The sequence below is a fragment of the Oreochromis niloticus genome, linkage group LG19, assembly GCF_001858045.2.
Source record: "Oreochromis niloticus isolate F11D_XX linkage group LG19, O_niloticus_UMD_NMBU, whole genome shotgun sequence".
NCBI classification, from domain to species: Eukaryota; Metazoa; Chordata; class Actinopteri; order Cichliformes; family Cichlidae; genus Oreochromis; species Oreochromis niloticus.
In genome coordinates, this window is record NC_031983.2 from 9457443 (window position 1) to 9476540 (window position 19098).

At 40.1% G+C, this 19098-nt stretch overlaps 2 protein-coding genes across 6 annotated transcripts; one reads left to right on the forward strand and one right to left on the reverse strand.

Moving 5' to 3' along the window:
* Positions 1 to 390: 390 nt before the first annotated feature.
* LOC100702545 (KATNB1-like protein 1) lies at positions 391 to 3642 on the reverse strand. Of its 2 annotated transcripts, none has more exons than XM_013272940.3 (10): positions 3495 to 3642; positions 2487 to 2599; positions 2342 to 2379; positions 1977 to 2262; positions 1767 to 1882; positions 1628 to 1678; positions 1458 to 1547; positions 1255 to 1359; positions 1046 to 1139; positions 391 to 941 (listed from the first exon to the last, which is right to left on the reverse strand). In XM_013272940.3, exons 2-10 carry the CDS (start codon positions 2592 to 2594, stop codon positions 909 to 911), a joined length of 921 nt encoding a protein of 306 aa, XP_013128394.1. In that variant the 5' UTR covers positions 2595 to 2599; positions 3495 to 3642; the 3' UTR covers positions 391 to 908. The 2 variants fall into 2 exon arrangements, with proteins under 2 accessions (XP_013128394.1, XP_005453352.1); XM_005453295.4 differs by having other exon boundaries at positions 3461 to 3549.
* Positions 3077 to 16129, forward strand: acp7 (acid phosphatase 7, tartrate resistant (putative)). 4 transcript variants are annotated; one of them, XM_013272938.3, is made up of 15 exons: positions 3077 to 3243; positions 3994 to 4052; positions 4261 to 4398; positions 4919 to 5119; positions 5459 to 5641; positions 7405 to 7430; positions 8313 to 8410; positions 12273 to 12335; positions 13057 to 13171; positions 13393 to 13506; positions 14550 to 14616; positions 14978 to 15045; positions 15142 to 15213; positions 15592 to 15729; positions 15823 to 16129. In XM_013272938.3, the coding sequence occupies exons 3-15, from the start codon at positions 4290 to 4292 to the stop codon at positions 15886 to 15888; spliced, it is 1320 nt and encodes a 439-aa protein (XP_013128392.1). In that variant the 5' UTR covers positions 3077 to 3243; positions 3994 to 4052; positions 4261 to 4289; the 3' UTR covers positions 15889 to 16129. The 4 variants fall into 4 exon arrangements, with proteins under 4 accessions (XP_013128392.1, XP_003447855.1, XP_025756832.1 ...); XM_003447807.5 differs by having other exon boundaries at positions 4278 to 4398; XM_025901047.1 differs by lacking the exon at positions 3077 to 3243 and adding an exon at positions 3663 to 3800 and having other exon boundaries at positions 15823 to 16103.
* The last annotated feature ends 2969 nt before the right edge of the window (positions 16130 to 19098 follow it).

The window sequence follows — 19098 nt, forward strand, 5'->3', positions numbered from 1 at the left end:
ATTCTGTAACCTCCTGTATCATAAATAGTTTAGACCCTCGTCATTTGTTGGACACTGGGATGTGTATGAGAAAAAAACTGCCCCATAGGACTTGTATATATCCAGAGGTATAGAGTACACAGAGTACGGTTTTATTTTGAGTTAGTAGAAGCACGCTGCAAAGGACTGAAGCATGTTCATTGCATTTCACACAAAGAATTGATTAAACAACCTTTTAAATTCTGATCTCTTTTATTTCTTTATGTCATGTAACATCCATCAGTCTTTCCTCTCCAGTGTGAACTCTGCTGGTTGTTGTGGCCTTCAAATTTTACCCATTTCAAAAGCACAAACACTAAAGAGCCAGAAACATCTGGTTCTTTAGTGTTAGTTTACCTTTTTCAAAGAGTGTTGCTTTTAATCTGACAACTCAGTTCAACAGTAGTTCAACTTAAGGTAAAGACAGTCATATACAGTTTTACAGAAGATGCAATTGTTGTTTTTGCAGCCATAAAACAGAAATATTAGTGGCATCCCTTCGTTTTAGTGTTTTTGTAACATATTATTATAATATCAACACAAATTACAAAAAGTATTAATCATTAATTAGGCAGTTAAAAGGACAAAAATCTTACAGTCATCAAAATATCTGAGTTGTGGATAATTATTTACAAAATACTACTTTGCTACTTCGGAGAGAAATTAAATCAGCCTTGTCACACCACTGTTGTTGTACACATTGCTCAATTCTTTAGTTGCTTAAGCTGCTCTGCAAATACATCCAGCCCACACTAAGAGCCAGTCAGTGCAAACGTCAGCAGCTATGAATAACACTTTAAAAACTAAGGAGACTGTTCAAGCGCCTTGAGGCGAATAAAATTGAATTGAACTGTTAACGGAGAACGGTGCGTTCAGGATCTTCACTGCTGTCATGTGAGTTTAGACAGGAAGGAATCGATGACCTAAGGGGCAAAAAGATGCACATAAAATTCAAAAATATAAACACACACACATGCACATATATACATATAACTAACAGTGTTAAATTCTGACTGTTTACACTGACCTTTGCCATGTCTCCTGCAGGTCCTGGAACAGACTTCAAAAAAGGTTCCTGCTGCCACAATTCCCATAACTGCTGATTAAAAACTTGAAAGTTTCTGCAACAAAGGAATAAATCATAAAACTGGCAAATCAACATTAAAGCTAATGTCTATTTATTATGTCAAAAGATTGTTTTTTTAAATAAATTAAAAATAAATATATTAAACTTACTCATCCAGCAGAGGGTTTGTTGAGCCACTGAAGCCACTCGCTTTTAGATCCTCCCACCAGTTTTTTAAAACTGAATTTACCCACTTTAGGCCAACAGTAAGATGCCTATGCAGATAAAAGAAAATACAAAAAATAATTATCCTGCTGCTAAACACAATGTTATTGTGCATGTGTAAAGTGTTTTAATCAGCAGGATCACTCACTCTTCATACGGACTGCTGAGGACTTTGCTAACTAAAGGAAAGAGGTCGACACAACAGCCGATGGTTATCTTTGAAGAATCCTCATGGATGCTGCAGGGAAAATGTAAAAATAATTGTAGTAACACTATAATCTTAGTGTTACTAAGATATCTGCAAAACTTAGTGCTCACCATTTGCTTATGAGGGGGAGAAAGTCAACAAACACACCAGTGTCTTGGATTCTGTACAAAAAATATGATGTAATCAAACTTTGGAAATACTAGCAAACAAACATTGGCACATGTTTGAAAGCAGCTGCACGGCACACACCTCAGAAAGTATGTCAGCAGCTCTCCAACATTTCTCTGCCACAACGTTAAAGCCACTTTGAGTCTTAGATTTCTTCCAAAAAGCACGTCAGTCAGTGTGTTGTGATCCCTCGTGAGCTGGAAAACATAGTTAGCTTAAAGTAGTTTCAGCTGCGTGTTTGCAAGAAAAGTAATTCATAAAACAATGCAAACATGAAAAGGTCTTACTGACCTCAGTCAGTACAGAGTAGTCAGCCTCTTCAGAACCAGTTCTATCAGTTCCTTGGTTGTTATTGATATTATTGACATGAAATGGGAAATCCCAGGGGTCCATACTGAAAATATCCTGCTGTGTGCCCTGCGAGACTTTTGTCTCATTTTCCTTGTTTGCAGCATCACAAGTTCTCCCAGACCCAAGCTGCTTTCTCCGAGCCACAGTCAGATGATGAGTCTTCCTTTTACATGACACTACCCGCTTCACTCTGCCTGGGTTGTTCCCAGAGCGGCTAACCGGGTATCTGGATGGGGTAAAATTCCAAATATAGCTTTTAATCAAAAACAAATGGCTGTAACAAATGCAAAACAGGCAGGGAATACCTCTTTTTGTTGCACTCTTCATTTGCGGCATCATCCACCTTAATATAAAAAGACAAAACATGGTGACGCGCAACACAGTTAGCGGCATAAAAAGCACCAGGAACCAGAAATAGATTTGCTCATCATAATGATCAACCCAGCTCACCTGTTTTGTGTTTCTCCCTTTAGGATAGCTCACTTTGTACTGTGCTGCATCATGATGGAAGCGATCCTCAACATTTTGGCTCTCTGCGTCTTCAGTGTTGGGATCCATTATATCTAAAAAGAAAGGATATATGAATGAGTTAACAAATTAATAGACACGACAAAATACATACATACTGAACACTGAGTACACTGAACCTTAGAGCCGTTGCCTGAAAATCATCACGCATTAAGATCAACTTAATGGATTATTTATTTAATTTGTGCTCATTTCCTAACATTAACCAGTTTTGCAAGACAAGATAAAAACTTTTAAGGTGATTAAAAAATGCACATCACAGGATTTTAGAGGTTAACGGTGTATGAAACTTGTGTTTCTGGCCATAAATAAGGGCTCCACATTGTGGACAGTGTAAACATTATCTTGTCCCCACAACATACGGGCTACACATGTACACTGTAAACAAAGTAAGATAGTAATAATACATTTTTGCCAGTAAATCAATCATTAATTATTCATCTGATATTCTGTTTATAACGCGACACGCTTAAAACAACATCTCCCACAATCCACACGGCCATTGTTGTCGTTCTGCACGATGACGTAGTCAGGAAGGGCTCTCCAGCCAAAACAGCTGGATGAGTTTAGCTTAGCTGTAACTCTTTGAAGTTTTTATGTTTCTGAATATATGTAATTTATTCAGAACAGAAGTCGTTTGCGCTTTTGGAGACGACCGTTCACTGCCTTTAGCTTAACTGTAAGTGTTGTACAGAGGCATAAAATTCGTTGTTTCCTATTGCACGTTATGCAAAGTATTAGCTTTGGTTTGTCGCTAACATGCAATTAAGCCAGGTAGCTAACAGCTAACCAGACAAAAAGAAAGAAGCTTTTTAATTGTGTTCCAACCAGCGGTCGAGGAAATACATGTGAAAATAAATGCGTCACAGCATTTAAAGTGAAATAAATAAACAAACCTGTAAGCGTTGACAGTAAATATGATGTACTCACCTTGCGCTGCTTCTCTTTGATTCTTTTTTACGCAACTACCAACTAGCCGGTACCGCCCATCATTAGAGAATAAAGCAGCCTATTCATGATTCAGCTGTTGGACTGTGCACCCTCTATCGGCTATTGACACAGTGTTGGTGCACGTTTCAAAACCAAAACACACAGCCAAGAGAATCGTCAATGATTAGCCTAACTGACAGTCAATGTAACTGATAGATCAGATCAGCTGGTATAGTAGATTTTGACTTAATTAAAAAGCACGATTTTGTCTTCATGGGCTGTTACACTGATAGTGTCTTTGTCCTGGTAAGTCAAGCATATCAGCTGCTTGCCTTTGCATTTAATTGATCTGAGGCAAGCCATGGCATGTGAGCTTACCTCTTCTGTCTTTCACTGCAGTACTGCTCCGAAAGCACAATGATAAGCAACATCACATGCTTTTATTGTCACATCATCTATTTCTAAACTTGTGGCTGACTCTGCTGTTTTGTTTCTGCAGTTTCATGGATTGACTGGAGGTTAACTGATTTGGACATACTGAACAGAGACCAAAACACAGTATGTGACTTTGTTTATCCTAACTACTCAGCACTGTGTAAACGTCCCCTGAGGTCATGTCATTTACTGGAAGCCTTTAAATATCGTCAATATTGCCACATTTTTTTATACTAGTGCCTTTAGAGTCATGTGATGTTTGTTATGAGAAGTTGGAGATCATGTGATTCAAGTGTGCGTGTGTGTTTGTGTGTGTGGCTTCTTTAATCAGGCTTTTGTTCCCTGCAGTCCAGCATTAAAATGTCGCCTGTTCACGCTGCCTGTGCTTTGCTATTTGCTGCACCCCTGATGGTGCTCGGTGTTCCTCCTATTTGGACCCAGCCAGAACAGGTGCACCTCTCCTATGGAGGTAAGTGTTTGAACTGTTTCCACCTGACACATGTGGGATTTTTCCCCTTGGAGATACACACAAGTATCCAGGTCACTTGCAGATTGACAGATGTTTTGTACAAATTGCTTAATATTCTGTTAATTGACTACATCTGACATTTTTTCAGGCAGGTTCACAGAAATATTCCCTGATTGTGCTTTTTGTAAGTCATGTAGGTTGAGGACACCGTTTAATTACCTAAACTTCCAAACCTGTATCTAATGCAGCATAAAATCCTTTTGTTCTTTTCTTATAAAGGTGAAACATGTGGTACTCATTATTGAACTGATGTCCTTAGGCAATAAGTACCTGGCCAACTCAAGTCTGCCTTTATAATGCTTCATCTTGCCAGCAGCAAGATCAAAAGTTCCCCTCTTGTAAAGTCAGCTTTTTCACATCAGCATCTTTTGGCTTTAATAAATGCACCAGTAAGTGTATCCAGTGTTCCTGTCAGATAAATCTGCATCACATTTAAAATGAGTGGGCTTTTCTTCTTCAGGAGTGCCAGGCACCATGGTAGTGACCTGGACAACCTTCAATGAGACAGAGAGCAAGGTGGAGTATAGCCTTCTGGGGGCTCGGCTCTTTGAGATGAGCGCCATAGGACACGCGACTCTGTTTGTTGACTCGGGAACGGAAAAGAGGAAGATGTTCATTCACAGGGTCACACTCGGAGACCTCAAACCTGCAGCTTCGTATGGTGGGTGTAGTTTTTATATAGCTGACATTAGGGTGTCTGTATCTGTAGGTCATTTATTAACCAGATGGTTGGTGGTTTGATCCCTAGCTGCTCCAGTGAGTATACCTAAAATACTGAAACCCACCTTGGTGTGTGAAGGTTAGATAGAAAGCACTTAGGTAGAAAAAATGCTTGTATGTATTGATGAATGAGGCATGTTATATAAAGCTTTACTTTAAGTGCTCATGTAGAGTAGAAGAGCACTCTATACGAACTAATCTATTCACCATTTAGCTTTTGGCTCTCACACCATCTCATGTATCACTTAACTTTGAAACTTTTTTCTACGTTTTTTTCCAGTCTACCACTGTGGCAGCGAAGAAGGCTGGAGCGACGTGTTCTTCTTCACTGCTCTTAATGACAGCACTACGTCCAGTCCCAGGTTTGCTTTTTATGGTGACCTCGGCAATGAGAACCCCCAGTCTCTGGCTCGACTGCAAAAGGAAACTCAGCTAGGGATGTACGATGTCATCCTACACATAGGTAACTTCTACCCTTCTAGATATTTTATCATTCAACATTGCAAAAGAGGCATTAAGTTATATAAACCGCAGCTTAAGGCATTAGTCATCCACAGCTTGTACTAACATAAATCAAATCAATTAAGCTAGCTGACATCCAACAGAGATATCTAATGAGGAGGCAATATATCATTGTGGTAATTACTGTAATTACCATAATAACACATAGTCATCATTTGCACTTATTTGCTTTGAGCATTATGGGATGGATTCTGGTCACTAGCCTGCTATTCATCACTTCACTGAAGAACCTAGTTTTGATTCACTGGATCGCCAGCTTTTGCGATGTCTCCATTTTTAAAAATAGGAAATAATGTTTCTTACATTTTTATTTCTCCTTGATTTAAACACTAAGTGAACTACCTCTCCCGCTGGTTCAAGAAGGCACAGCAGCACAATTTGCAACACAACTTGCTGAGGGGGTTAATCATATATTAGTTCTTAAATAGACACCTAAGTGATTTTAATGCTGTGAAGCTATAATGTATGAACAATGGGTGAAGCACTGCATTTAGTTATTTTGTACCAGTCAAATGTCATTCATAGATTTTGTGTTTGTGTAATATTGGTAATATTAAAAGTGGGGAAAAAAAACCTTTTACCTCACATTTTGCAGTACTTCACTTGGCGATATTCTATTTGGTACAGTGACATCAATTATCAATATTTTGTTAAATAATTCAAAATACTCTGGGACTAGAACGAACAAGAACGCTCATGTCCTGCACCACCATCCTGAGATAATGTTACATGAAATCGGTTCAATCAAAAAACATCCTCCTAATTCAGAGCAAGCTAATGGCTCAGAGACAAAAACACAAGTATCAATTTTTGGGAAAAAATCTGACACTGTAGAAAAAAGGAAAATGCATGAAAATCATCTGAGGGTCTAATAAAAATAATAATCAACCAATCCTTGAAATGTAGTGAATTTCTTTTTTTCCTTCAATAAAAAACAGTGAAGCTGTGTAAACATACTGGCCTTTAAAGGGTTCAAATAAAAATAATTATAATTCATTTTTGATATGTGTATTTCAGACTGAAGTAATTTTAAAAGAAGGAAGTTGAAAGAGAGCGTGTAGAGCAGCTGTTGACAAATGGCATTTTATCACAAGCAGTTACACAAAGTTAGAGATCAGTAGATTTATGTACATCTCTGCTTCAAATACCAGTTTACATTTTTCAGGTGTGATGACTGATGGCTTAAAATGGTTTATTTATACTTTTACAATAATTCTGTCATCGCTGCCCATGTTTGCTGTTGTTCAACATCTAAATCACCAAACTGTTGACGCAGTTCTTGTAAAGACTGGTGCAGCGATCATGTCTGTGCCGGGAATATGAAAATAGAGAGAAACTGTTTAATTTAGTTTCCCATAATAACAGAAAGCAAGGAAAAGCAAGATGATGTAATCCCCCGTGAAACTATAAACTGTCATTTATACATTTTGGGGTTTTGATGATAGGCACAGTCAGACTAGTTGTCTCCCAGTTTCTAGCTGCCTTGTGGTTTTAGCTTCATTTTGTTTAGCTTCTTTATATTTAACACTAGAATCGAAACAGCAAAATGCCAAAACTATGTAAGAGTTCAGCTCTCTTAAAATAAATTCTGACAATATAAATCTAGTGAAGCTGACTAGATGGTACTGTTTGGGGAAATGCTGGCAAAGAGTAAAAATCATGTAAAAGATTCTAATCTATAGATTTTCTGTGCTTGTTTTGCAGGAGACTTTGCCTATGACATGCATGAGGTAATGTACCCCTCTATCTTTCTAGTCTTGTGAAATGTGATCAAACCTGTACCTAGTTTCAATTAAGATCACTGACAGCAAAGTTCTTTCATCGGTACTTTATTCCCCTAAAATCACTCTGATATATCCCTAATTCCAATAAGACAGAAGAGATGAGCCACTTTACCTTTCTCTACTGCACACCACTGTTTGTCCTCAGGGCATGTGAGAGCTTTCAGCTGTGGTTGGGACATTAGCATTGCTGTGAAACGCCTTAAGCCCGCGGTGAAAGATGAGAGTACGGATTGTGTCACCCAAGTATTTCATGAATAAAAGTGGTGCTATTCAAAACCACAGATCTTAAGTCCCAATAACATATTGGCTCATATGAAATCCTCACAGCTGTCACCTTTCATATTAGAGGACATAACCTTGTCTTGGATGCTAATATCATTTTCCCTTAAATAACTTCGTGCGTTATTAATGCTGTTTTTTAATATGGAGAGAATGTTAAATGCAATCATCAGACTGCTGCAAAAATTAATAACCATAATTCATCTGAGCTGTGTTCTCAGCTGGAATGTGCAGGCACAACCTGCGGCTTCGCTGATATTATAAATAGAAAAACAGAGAGAGGGAATTTAGCCTGAAAGGTCCTTAATGGCTGTGGCAGGTAAAAGCCATCAGAGGAGAAATGAACCGCAGTGCGCTTTTAAAGCTCCGCAGACAGTATTGGGATATCTAAGACGAACTCTTCAAGTTCCATTGAGGTTTATTTGGTAGCCTGTGATACGTTCCTGAAGCATTCTGGAAAATGGACTGAATGTACAAAAATGAACACTTTCTTAACAGGAAATTCTTTGACATCATGTTTAATGGCTCAATGACACTGTATAACTCCAGGATAATGCCAGGATTGGAGACGAGTTCATGAGGCAGATCGAGTCCATAGCTGCCTACGTGCCCTACATGACCTGTCCAGGCAACCATGAAGCTACATAGTAGGTGAAATTCAACTGAATCTCTCTGCTGTCTCTCTCATTCATACGATGCATCCATAGGTGGAAGTCAGGCACACGTTCACTACAAAAACACGTTCTTTCTCACACAGCGTCTGTTTGTCTGCTGTCTGCCTTCAGCTCTGTTTTTCTTTTTCTTTATATTTGCACCACATTCTGTTCACAGAGCCAGAAGTGTAATTAATGGGTTTTGGATAAAAAAAACAGCAGTGCATGCTATATTTCAAGGCTAGCCCCCTCAGCTGCACTTTTTCTTCTGAAAAATAGAGAACACACTTGGTTCGTCCTGAAAAGTCTTTACTGTACCGTTTGAACAGATGGGGGCTATTTTTGTCCCCAAACTCTGGAGCAGCATTAGGAGCCACCAAGTTCTAAACAAGTCAACACTGTCCAAAACTAACATTTGTCTGACTGGGAGTCATCAGCTTAATATCTGTTTTTCAGTTTTCAGAGATGGCCTGCGGTGGTGGGAACTGTCAGTATTTTCACTCAGCGTTACCAAATGTGCTCTTTGCATCTGAGTGTGGGAACTTATCTGGATGAAAACACAAGACAAAGCCTTAGTTAAATGGTAAAATCTTAAATTAAAGTAAACTATTTCATTATTTTCAAACAAAACCCTGAAACATTGCTTCTTCTAGCTTCTTAGATGTCAGGTTTTGCAGCTTCGCCTTATTTTATCTACAACACTTTAGTAAATCACATATAATAAAGGCTCTTGGAGATACCAAGCAGTTTGAAGGAGTCAGCTTGGGTTAAAGAAACTGTACGGTAAATAGTCACTGAATATTTTAGAGCAAAAGATCCATATGTAATAAAATAATCTGCAGATTAATTGATGATGAAAAACCAGCCTACAGTGCGACTCTACATGCAATCATCTATGCATATATATTATTCAGTGGCTTGCCCTGCCCCCCATTAGCTTCATAATTACAACTCGACAATTCTCCCTCATAAAATAAAAAAAACACATTATTACAATATGTTACTTAACTGTTTCAGTACATTAAATTACACATTTATTAGTTATAGTTAAAGTCAGACTTCTATAGACATTCATATGGTTTTTATCTTGAGGATCAGAAGCAAATTGATCCCTGAATTCCAACAACATCTGCTGGAGTTAGAAACTTTCAGTGGTGTCTGATCCTGCACCATAATATTTACTTGCTGCTTCTATACGGGGACAGTTCTCACTGTCTTGGCTTTGCCATGTGTAATAGGACTACTGCCTGCCTCTTTATTAAGGAGCTGCTAACAGTAGTCTCTTTTTCTTGGCGCTGCATCCCGACATAAGAACCTGATATCAAAAACCAGCTCAGTGCATTACATAACCAGAAATGCAGCTCCCGACACCCCCCGCCCCCTCTTCTTCTATACCTAAATATGTGTTTCGTTCTGTGGTGTCGTTCAGAATCCAAGTATACCCAGCAGCTGGGCCCTGCTTTTCTTCCTCACTTTCTGTTGTGCTCCGTCTCACTGTACTTCTCTGTTACTCTCGCTTTCCAACCTCAAAACCTAATGGGTGAAAGGCGATTAAAACGGGGCCGACCACAAAAGTTTTCAGCCAGCATTCCAGCTGCATGAGAACAGCCGGTCCACGGAAGACGCTAAGGCCCCAGTCAAGACTGTCTTTGTTCAACCAAGATGAGCACGTGGTTCAGCAGACCAACGGTCATCATCTGAAACAATGTCCAGTCACAGGAGCTGGTGATATGCTCCGTGAATATTACAACTGGCTCCTTTAAGTTGTCATACTGCCTGGATTTAGCCCATCAGATGATGAAAGGAAAGAGTTGACGAGCAGGGAAAGTTTTACTGGGCCAGTTGAAGGAGACAGGTTGTTCTGAATTTGACATCCACCAGATTTCTATCTCAATGTTAATTTAAAAAACCCACACATTTAGCTGGAAAGATGACAATCTGACTTAGAATGACTCACATATTTTGCTGAACTCCCATACAGATCAATGACATAAATGTACGCTTGTCATGTCTGTACTAAATTACATTTCCACTGCTGAACTACAGACTTGATAGCTTGTTTTTGATTTAGTTTCTGCCAGCAAATAGATTTTCTGTATGTCTAAAAATCCAGTGATTCAAAACAAAACAAAACAAAAAACTTTTTTCTCTGTTCCCAGATCCTTAAAATGCCTGCTGATACCCTTTTTAGCCACATGGTGGGAGTATGAACTTATATTAGGACTCTTCCTTATTCTGCCCAATGATCACATTAGGCTGTGACATTTCAATCATAACGGATTTGTTTGGGATAAATAGCTCATCCTTATGCTTTCACGTTAGGGTGAATGACTTAAGTAAATAATTTTTGTATTATCTATACTAAAAGATGAAAAAATGTCCTTCATATAATAACTTTGAAATAAAGTTTGTACCTATAGATATTTTTAGGATCAGCCTGCCATTGTGCACATGAAATGATGAAATGATGTTGAAACAAGCGCCTCACAAACTGACCTTTGCTGGGTTATCATGCTGACCATTTAAACCTGACCTCGGTGCCCACCCAATCCACAGGTGACATTACTTTAAGACTTATTCAGCATTAGTCAAGAGCTCTGTGATCCTCCTTTTGGGTCCCGAATCCTGGCCTTTAACCTCTGACCCTGCTGCTCTCAAGTTACCCCTAACTCAACATTACCCCTAGCCCTACATTAAACTTGTCAATTCAGGGATCTGCTACCCTACTCTGGCTGCTGCTGAGGAAATTGCCTCTTTTTTCCACCTCCCTTACGTAAGATAAGAAAATAATTGTTCCCATCACCTTGCTTAGTTAATGGCCTGTTGAGAAGACTGGCTCCTGCCTTCTTGCTTAAATTAAAAACTGTGAAAAGAGTCTGACAGATTGGAGTCTGGGAGAGCTTTCCATGAAAGATTTTTTTTTTTTTTTTTTTTTTTTTTTTACTCTTTTGCGTTGTAAAATTTGGAGAGTGCTGGTTTGATAGTGTTTTAGCAGCTCTTGAGTTTCCAATTAGTATGTGTCTGTTTCATGTAGTGCAATGAGCAGCGATGGACTGATCACTTTAAGTGTCCGGCTATATCTAGATCAATAAAAACCACCATGACTTGGTGGTGAAACCACTGCAGGACTACCTCAAAACTGGATTCCTCTGATGACTCCTGGATGTAAAATTACAGTCTTCTTTTAAAACGATGTCATGGTTTTAAGAGGGGTATATTTAGAGACATGTTTTCTTGATTGACAGCTGTGGCACTCTCGGTCATGGTGGCTCCTACTCGCTTATCCCATGTCCGGCTCCACCCAAGCTCCCTCATGTTGACCAGGGTTTGATTATCTGGCTCCACTTGCTGACCATGATTTTAAGCTTCAGACTATTCCATCACTAAGCTATAGGTTGATGTCACAGAGGCTACTTTGCGTTTCTGCCCAGCCTTTAATTTAGAGAGGGATCCTCTGATAGCTTGCATGTAGCAGTGTTTATAGTGCCTTTAAATATCTAGGACCTTCCAGGAGGTCCTAGAGGTTGATGGTTGTTTTCATCCGATGAGGTATAACTCCAAGTTTTCTGCCAGGTTTAGATGACAAATGAAAAAGCACATAAATCAAAAGAACTGTACCAAATGCAGGGGCCTTTTTTCCACGAACAGCTGGTTTATTGTATTTTAGAGAAAGCTTGGAATGATCTTAAATCTATTCTGAATGGATTGCAGTTTTTCCAGGCGCTGGTATAATCATCTCAAACTATGAGAAAGCAGCAGTTTGAGGTGCTAAGTGCTGCTTCTCATTTATTCAAGGAATGTAGAGTGCACGATCAGTCCATCTCATTGCATTTCTCGCTATATTGTTTGTTCACAGCAACTTCTCCAACTACAGGAATCGCTTCAGCATGCCAGGCCAGACTGAGAGCCTGTGGTACAGGTAAGGGAGCTGCTTTAACAGCAATCAATTAATGCACCGAAGCAGGTGAACAACTACGAAAGCATATCATTGCAAGCCCTGCACACACCACTCGTGATGAGTAATTCATTGTTTTCTGACAGCGGGCCCATGTGAAGTATCATGTTAAGTGTGTCAAACGTCCTGCTGTATTTCAGTAAGCATTAATGAGTCAGCAGAGGAGTATAGAGCTCTCTTAGTATAGCTTGCTTCTCCTATCTCGCACACTGAGACTACACAAAGGAGCTATACATCTGACAGGTGTGACTCATCGCCCACCACAGGCCTCCTTCTGTCAGACAGTAAGATAATACAGTACATTGCTACACCACAGGCCAGCTGCCCACTCTCTGGGCTGAGAGCCTTCCACTCATGTGCACGGTTAAGAGGCAAAGAGAAACTCCATCCAGGCAACTGACTGCAACTGGAAACTGTTCATAACATTAAGCACACATGTACAGTGGCACTCTTCCATTAACCCTACAGCACGGACATGTAAGCACTCACAGTACAGTGCGGCCTTTTAAAGAGCAGTTTAGTCTATTTTATAACAACATGTGAGTGACGCAACGTCGTCTGGATCTCGGAGTATTTTTCACACTTTGTGGTTTAAAGTGAGACCTGCTCTTGCTTATCAGATGGCTTTTAACACGCTCCCTCTCCTGGCTCAGTGCCGTGTATTATTTTAACAATGTCTCCGCAGCTGGAACCTGGGCTCAGCGCACATAATCTCCATTTCCACCGAGGTTTACTTCTATCTTGACTTTGGCCAGGACCTCCTCTTCAAGCAGTACGAATGGCTGGAGAAAGACCTGGAGGTTAATGACCACAACAATTCCATCTGTCCATTGTGGCTAAGTCCTTTCTTTTGTTCCCACACTTGCTTTGACCTCTCTTTTCTTCTCATTTTAAGACCAAGGTTATTTTATATCATTATAATATATAGAGTTCTCATTTCACTGAAAGTAAGAATGTGTTGCTGAATTTGTTTCCCTGTTTTAATGTGGCACATGTGTGGCTCCACTTTTGTTTCATCTAGGAGGCCAACAAGCCCGAGAACAGAGCAGTGCGTCCTTGGATCATAACCATGGGGCACCGGCCCATGTACTGCTCTGATGATGACCAGGATGACTGTACTACGTTTGAATCCTATGTATGTAAGAGTGTTGTCTGTTCATTTTTTTTACATTGCTACAGTGAGAAATGGTTTATATTATATAATAATTTTTCACAATTAATTGAATTCCTTGTGTAGGGCACTTATTAATGTAACTCCCAGGCTGATGTTTTTATTGTTGGACTAGAGTAGCTTTGCGTGATTAATAATCCCCATAGATAATACACTGTGTGAAAGAAGATGTTTTAACTCCTTCGCTCCCCATTTGAAGATTTTTTCTGATTGGCTGTCCTTTGCAAATTACAAGATTGAACAGAACAGAAGGTGGGCAAGCCCGACTTGTGTTCCTCATATGACAATATTAAGCATTCAGATTAGTCTGAAGGCTGGGCTTTGGTTCACATAAGCTGAGGTCATTATTTAAACCTTTGACTATGTCTAAAATTTGATAGATATATGACAGAAAACACGTACAGACAGGCTGAATGTCTAGCTTAGTAAAGGGTGATAGTGCCACTCATACCAGTGCCTTGTGTGGTGTTGTTTAGCTAAATTCCAGACTCTTTACTAGTATTATTCTGTATTACCATATTGGTAATTCACTCTATAGGTGTGATGTAATTTTACTACTGCTAACGTCATGTTGTCATTACCTTAAAATACCGTGAGACTTGGCTTTAAAGAAGCTGCTGTTAATTGGGAGTTGTGTTCCCGGTTATGTAAACAGCAGCATATTTGTGTTGTTAAACATTTTATTTTTATCACATAATGTTATTTGCAGGATTTATTTTCACAGCCTTGCTTTACACTTAAATTGCCCCTGCTAGGAGACATGACAAGCATGTTGCAGACTGGCCAGTCCACAGAGCCCATAAGCAGCACGGCGTGCTGTCATAATCACTGTAATTTGGAGCAAATAGTTTCCACCGGGGCTTGCTTCTCTCAACACTTGGCATTGTTGAGAGTGAGGCTGGCACGGGTAATGGATGCCTGCCAGATAGTGTTTCACCCAGCAGGTAGTGGTTTGGATGTTAATGCCAATTCATATTGTCATTATACCTCTCTCACCTATGTCTCAGGTCCGGCTGGGAAGGAATGACACCAAACCACCGGCTCCAGGTCTCGAGGATCTATTTTACCGTTATGGTATGCTACCTAGTCTGTGTGCTGCTAATGAGTGTTTAATATCGCAAATTTGCACACTTAGACTAATGTCCTAACAGCAGAGCAAACCAAACACCAGGCCTTCTGTCTGGCTGAAATGCTAACAGCCTGTTTTCAAAATGTTTTTCCTGTATTACGTTTCTCAGACTTTTCGCTTGTTGGTTTTAATTATTTAATTTGTGGTGAATCGCTAACAGATTTTGTTTCTCTGATCATAAGGTTTTGTTGTTTACTGAGAAATCTGGAAATTAAATAGGCACAGGTTCTGAGGAACCTTCAGTTGCACCACTGAGCTGTTTGTGTATGCTTCTCTTCTATGAAAGGCTTTTTTTTCCCCCCACAGGAGTGGATGTGGAGTTGTGGGCACATGAGCACACATACGAGAGGCTGTGGCCTGTGTATGGTGATAAGGTCAGCTGGTGCATTCTTACTTCACCCCATCCTTCATCCTTGCATTCCCCTGTTGTAAACTAGTGCTCCAAACTTACTGTGCTTTTCTCCTTAAAGGCATTCAACGGCAGCAGAGAACAGCCTTACGTGAACCCCAAAGCTCCGGTCCACATTATCACAGGCTCTGCTGTGAGTAGTTTCACGTCACTGTGTCACTGTTAACATTTTTGTGTGCAGGTCAGTGCGCAAAGTGACAGTGAAATCAACAAAAATGCCGTTATGTATGGTAAACAGCTCTGTCTGTGCAGCAGCTGGTCTGCTACATGAGTTTAGTACCATCTGTTCGTCTGGTTAACTCTTTTCTGATGTGGTGGTGAACAGTGCAGAGCACACTTTGTCATCCAACCACAGAGGGATTAGTCATTGGGATATTAAAATGCAGACAGACTCACACCGAGGCACAGCCACAGTTGTAAATGTCAAACAGGACTTTGTGGACAGAGTCTGAGGAAGGCATGTGGCTCCTATCTTAAAGGCTCGGTGTAATTCCTGGTGAATCTTCTGCAGGGCTGCAGAGAGAAGACTGACAAGTTCAATCCAAACCCCAAAGAGTGGAGTGCTTTCCGCAGCACAGACTACGGCTACAGCCGTATGCAGGTGGTCAATGGAACCCACCTGTACATGGAGCAGGTGTCTGATGACCAGGTGAGCACACGAGGAAGAATGTGTGAGTGTGATTCATTTTACGACCAAGGAACATTGCTCGGATGATGACAAAGACTTTTCTGTGTGTTCCAGAATGGGAAGGTGATTGACAGCATATGGGTGGTGAAAGAAAAACATGGCTTCTCTGCCTGGGTATGAAGACTGTCTTTCTTAAAGCAAATGCACTTTGAGCCCAAAACAAGTACTTTTTCCCGCCAAACCAATTATGCAGTGATTATAAAACTTATTCCTGCTCATTTGATTTCACTGAGCCTTGTGCAATTTTAAAAACATCTACCGTACTTTTCGGACTATAAGGCGAACTTAAAATCCTTTAAATTTCTCAAAAATCGACAGTGCTCCTTATGTATGAATTCTGGTTGTGCTTACTGACCTCAAACTGATTTTATGTGGTACACGGCGCTCATTGCGGCTACCATAGTCAGGAGCCTCGCGGAGTAATCTGGGTCCAAAACTCCGTCTGGTTCAGGTCCCAAAGTCAAACGAACACTGCAGCATCACTGAGAGTTGAAAACTGTCTAAATTCTTTCATCTTTAATAAAATGATCAGCGTTGCTGCTTTACCAGGTGTAACAATTAAGTTTAACATCCAGGCATCCATGAAAACAGAATTTATTAAATTTAACAGAGTTAGAAGTTAGCAGGAAGTTAGCTCGCTAGGTTCCACCTAAACATGATATAGCATGTTCTGACTGAGAGATTTCTGAGAAAATTAAAAGGTACAGCTCTGCTATCACTTCCAACATAAATGAAGACAGAAAACTAAACAGCAGTGACTTTTTTAGGGTTACTGAAGTTGGGCTAACTGGTATATAATGATGTGCTACGTGATCGCTAGCGACACAGCTACGTTAGCATGACAAACACATTGAAGCTGGAGGATGAACGCTAACTTTTTTCCACTCGATGAAAGTTAACGTGAGGGTTCCCGATGGTTAGGGAGAAATGCAATCGCATGGCAGGATGCTGTAAACGGACCAAACTACAGTCAGGAGAACAACTGAGATAATCCATCCACAATACGAGGTTAGTCATTAATATACTGCAACAACATGGGAATAGAGCAGCTGTGAGGGAATTCAGCATTAATGAATCAATGGTACAGAAGTGGAGGAAGCAAGAAGAATGAGTTGAGTAAAGTTTGACTTATCTGTTTTCTTTCGCTTAATGTGCCTTATGGTCTCAAAACTACGGTAGTCGGATACTCTACTGTAAATTTGCTGTATATAATGTGACTGTAATTTACTGAAAGGTGTTCTGATTTTCTATGAACATTGGAATAAAAAAATGTCTTATGTTTGATTATATTTGGATTTTCTCACTGTAATTCATCCACTGCAGTAAGCTTCAATTGTTAGTTGAACTTTCCTTTAGAAAGTAGACGTAGGTCCCTTTATTTCTGCCTGAATCGGACAGGATGAATCTGGCAGACAAAAATCCGCATTCCCCTTAGAGAATATTTTTCATTTCAAAAACCTGCAAATGCACTTAGACATATCAGGTCTCTTCTCTATCAGTCTATCAAGAGGACAGATTCTCCCTCGGCTAATCCTGTCAGGTTATTGGAACCTTATTTGATGGCACATCTGTGTGGCCGTCAGACAGAAAGACACATGGAACCTCACGCCTGCACAAAAGCACTATTATGCAACTCAGGGATGCTTGTGGCTTTGGCTAATGCAGAGTGAGACAAAGCACTTTCTCCAGAATGTTTCTCATGCCGTGACGCTTACCACTGTGGCGGTATTAGTCCCTAATAACACCATGCTGCTTCTGATGACTACTGGCAGACAACCATTGCACATCTGCATAGATCTTTGTGTTGAGCTGTCTCGCTGTCTGTTAGCGCCAGAAGGCAATTATTATCTCTCTGTACAATTCTGTTGACACAACATGCTCTACATGCAGAAACTCAGCGATCCATGAACACTACAAACAACGTAAGATACGGCATTGTATTCGTAAGACGCTTTCATCCAAACCAAATACAACGTGTGGATGCACTGATTTTATTTTAGACAAATGAAAGACTTAACAAAGAAAAGAGAAAATGTGAGCAGGGCCCCAAGACATGTCAAAGCAAATTAGTGAGAAGCTGATAGTTGTTGTGGAAACACAAAAGTCAGGCGTCTAGCCAACCGAGAATTTGTCACTGATGTCGACACTGCACAGTGCAGTGGTGTCTGGCATAGGAAAAAGACACAGAGGAACAACGATCACACGCTTTTTGGCATGTCTACCCACTGCTAACTGCCACTCACACACAGCTTCACGGCTGTAAAAGTTTCTCTGTGGAGTAGGCCCTCCACTATGGAGTTCCAAACCTTTGACCTTCCCATTCCATACTCACCCCAAACCCCAAACCAGGAAGAGGAGGCGGCGCTGAGTGAGTACAGGCTGTCTAGACCAGCTTGGTGCTCGAGATCACATGTAAAAAACCAAATATATATGATCCAGTAAGACTTTGTTGTTTTCCAGACGGTTGTTTATGTGCAACATATGATGCAAAACTGGACGAATGGAAAATTCTTGCCCTAAATAATGAGCACGTCCTGTGGCGAACACATTCCTCATCATTTAGTTCATGTGATTTCCTTTTCTTTGATCACAATCCAGGAAAAAAAGACCAAGAAGAAAATAATATGTGACTTCAGACGGCACGCTTGTTGCTTGAAATATGGTTTATTACAGCAAGAGGCACAGCAGGTTTCTAGTGTTGTGGTCAAAGTCGTTTGTTAACAGATAATAATTCTTGCCTTAAACATTGCAAAAAAAATTTTTAGAGGTGAAATTGTCAGAACGATAGAAATCAGATTCATTTGCTTATTTTAATGAGACTTAAGGAGACTGATAACAACCGTTTAAAATACCTTGCTGCTCACCGATCGTATAGATAAGCGAGTGTGTTGTAAACACCGGTGCAAGAGGTCAAAGGGCTACAGTATGTGTTACATTTGACTGGAATTTGCCCTGTAACTCAGCTGAAGTTCATGGCAAGTTGATGACTGGAGTAAAACCGGATCTTCTGTCTCGTTAGATAACTAACCTTTTCTGAGACACTGGCAGGACCACTCAGGCTTCATGCTTAACTCCATCACAGCAGGCTAATTCTATTGATACACAACAGCTATTTATCCAACCCCAAGCTTATTGGTGAGTAAACCCTGAAAGTAATGAACTCTCCTTGGACCACATGTGAGATTGGGAAGCCGATGTCTCTTTCTATAAAGCAAAAAGCTGTGAAGCCTCTTTAGAAGACTCTCTAAATTTTCTTCAGCTAAATTCTGTGGCTTACCAATAATATTTATCTATTTTCAGAGTCTCTAGTAGCTCTCACTCTCAACAACA

Coding starts and splice junctions, on each gene's coding strand:
- LOC100702545 (XM_013272940.3), bottom strand. CDS start 2,594: ATGGATCCCAACACTGAAGACGCAGAGAGCCAAAATGTTGAGGATCGC. Junction 1,548..1,627: donor CTCCCCCTCATAAGCAAATG/GTGAGCACTAAG, acceptor TTTTCCCTGCAG/CATCCATGAGGATTCTTCAA. Junction 1,140..1,254: donor ACAAACCCTCTGCTGGATGA/GTAAGTTTAATA, acceptor CCTTTGTTGCAG/AAACTTTCAAGTTTTTAATC.
- acp7 (XM_013272938.3), top strand. CDS start 4,290: ATGTCGCCTGTTCACGCTGCCTGTGCTTTGCTATTTGCTGCACCCCTG. Junction 5,642..7,404: donor CGATGTCATCCTACACATAG/GTAACTTCTACC, acceptor CTTGTTTTGCAG/GAGACTTTGCCTATGACATG. Junction 13,507..14,549: donor GTACTACGTTTGAATCCTAT/GTATGTAAGAGT, acceptor CCTATGTCTCAG/GTCCGGCTGGGAAGGAATGA.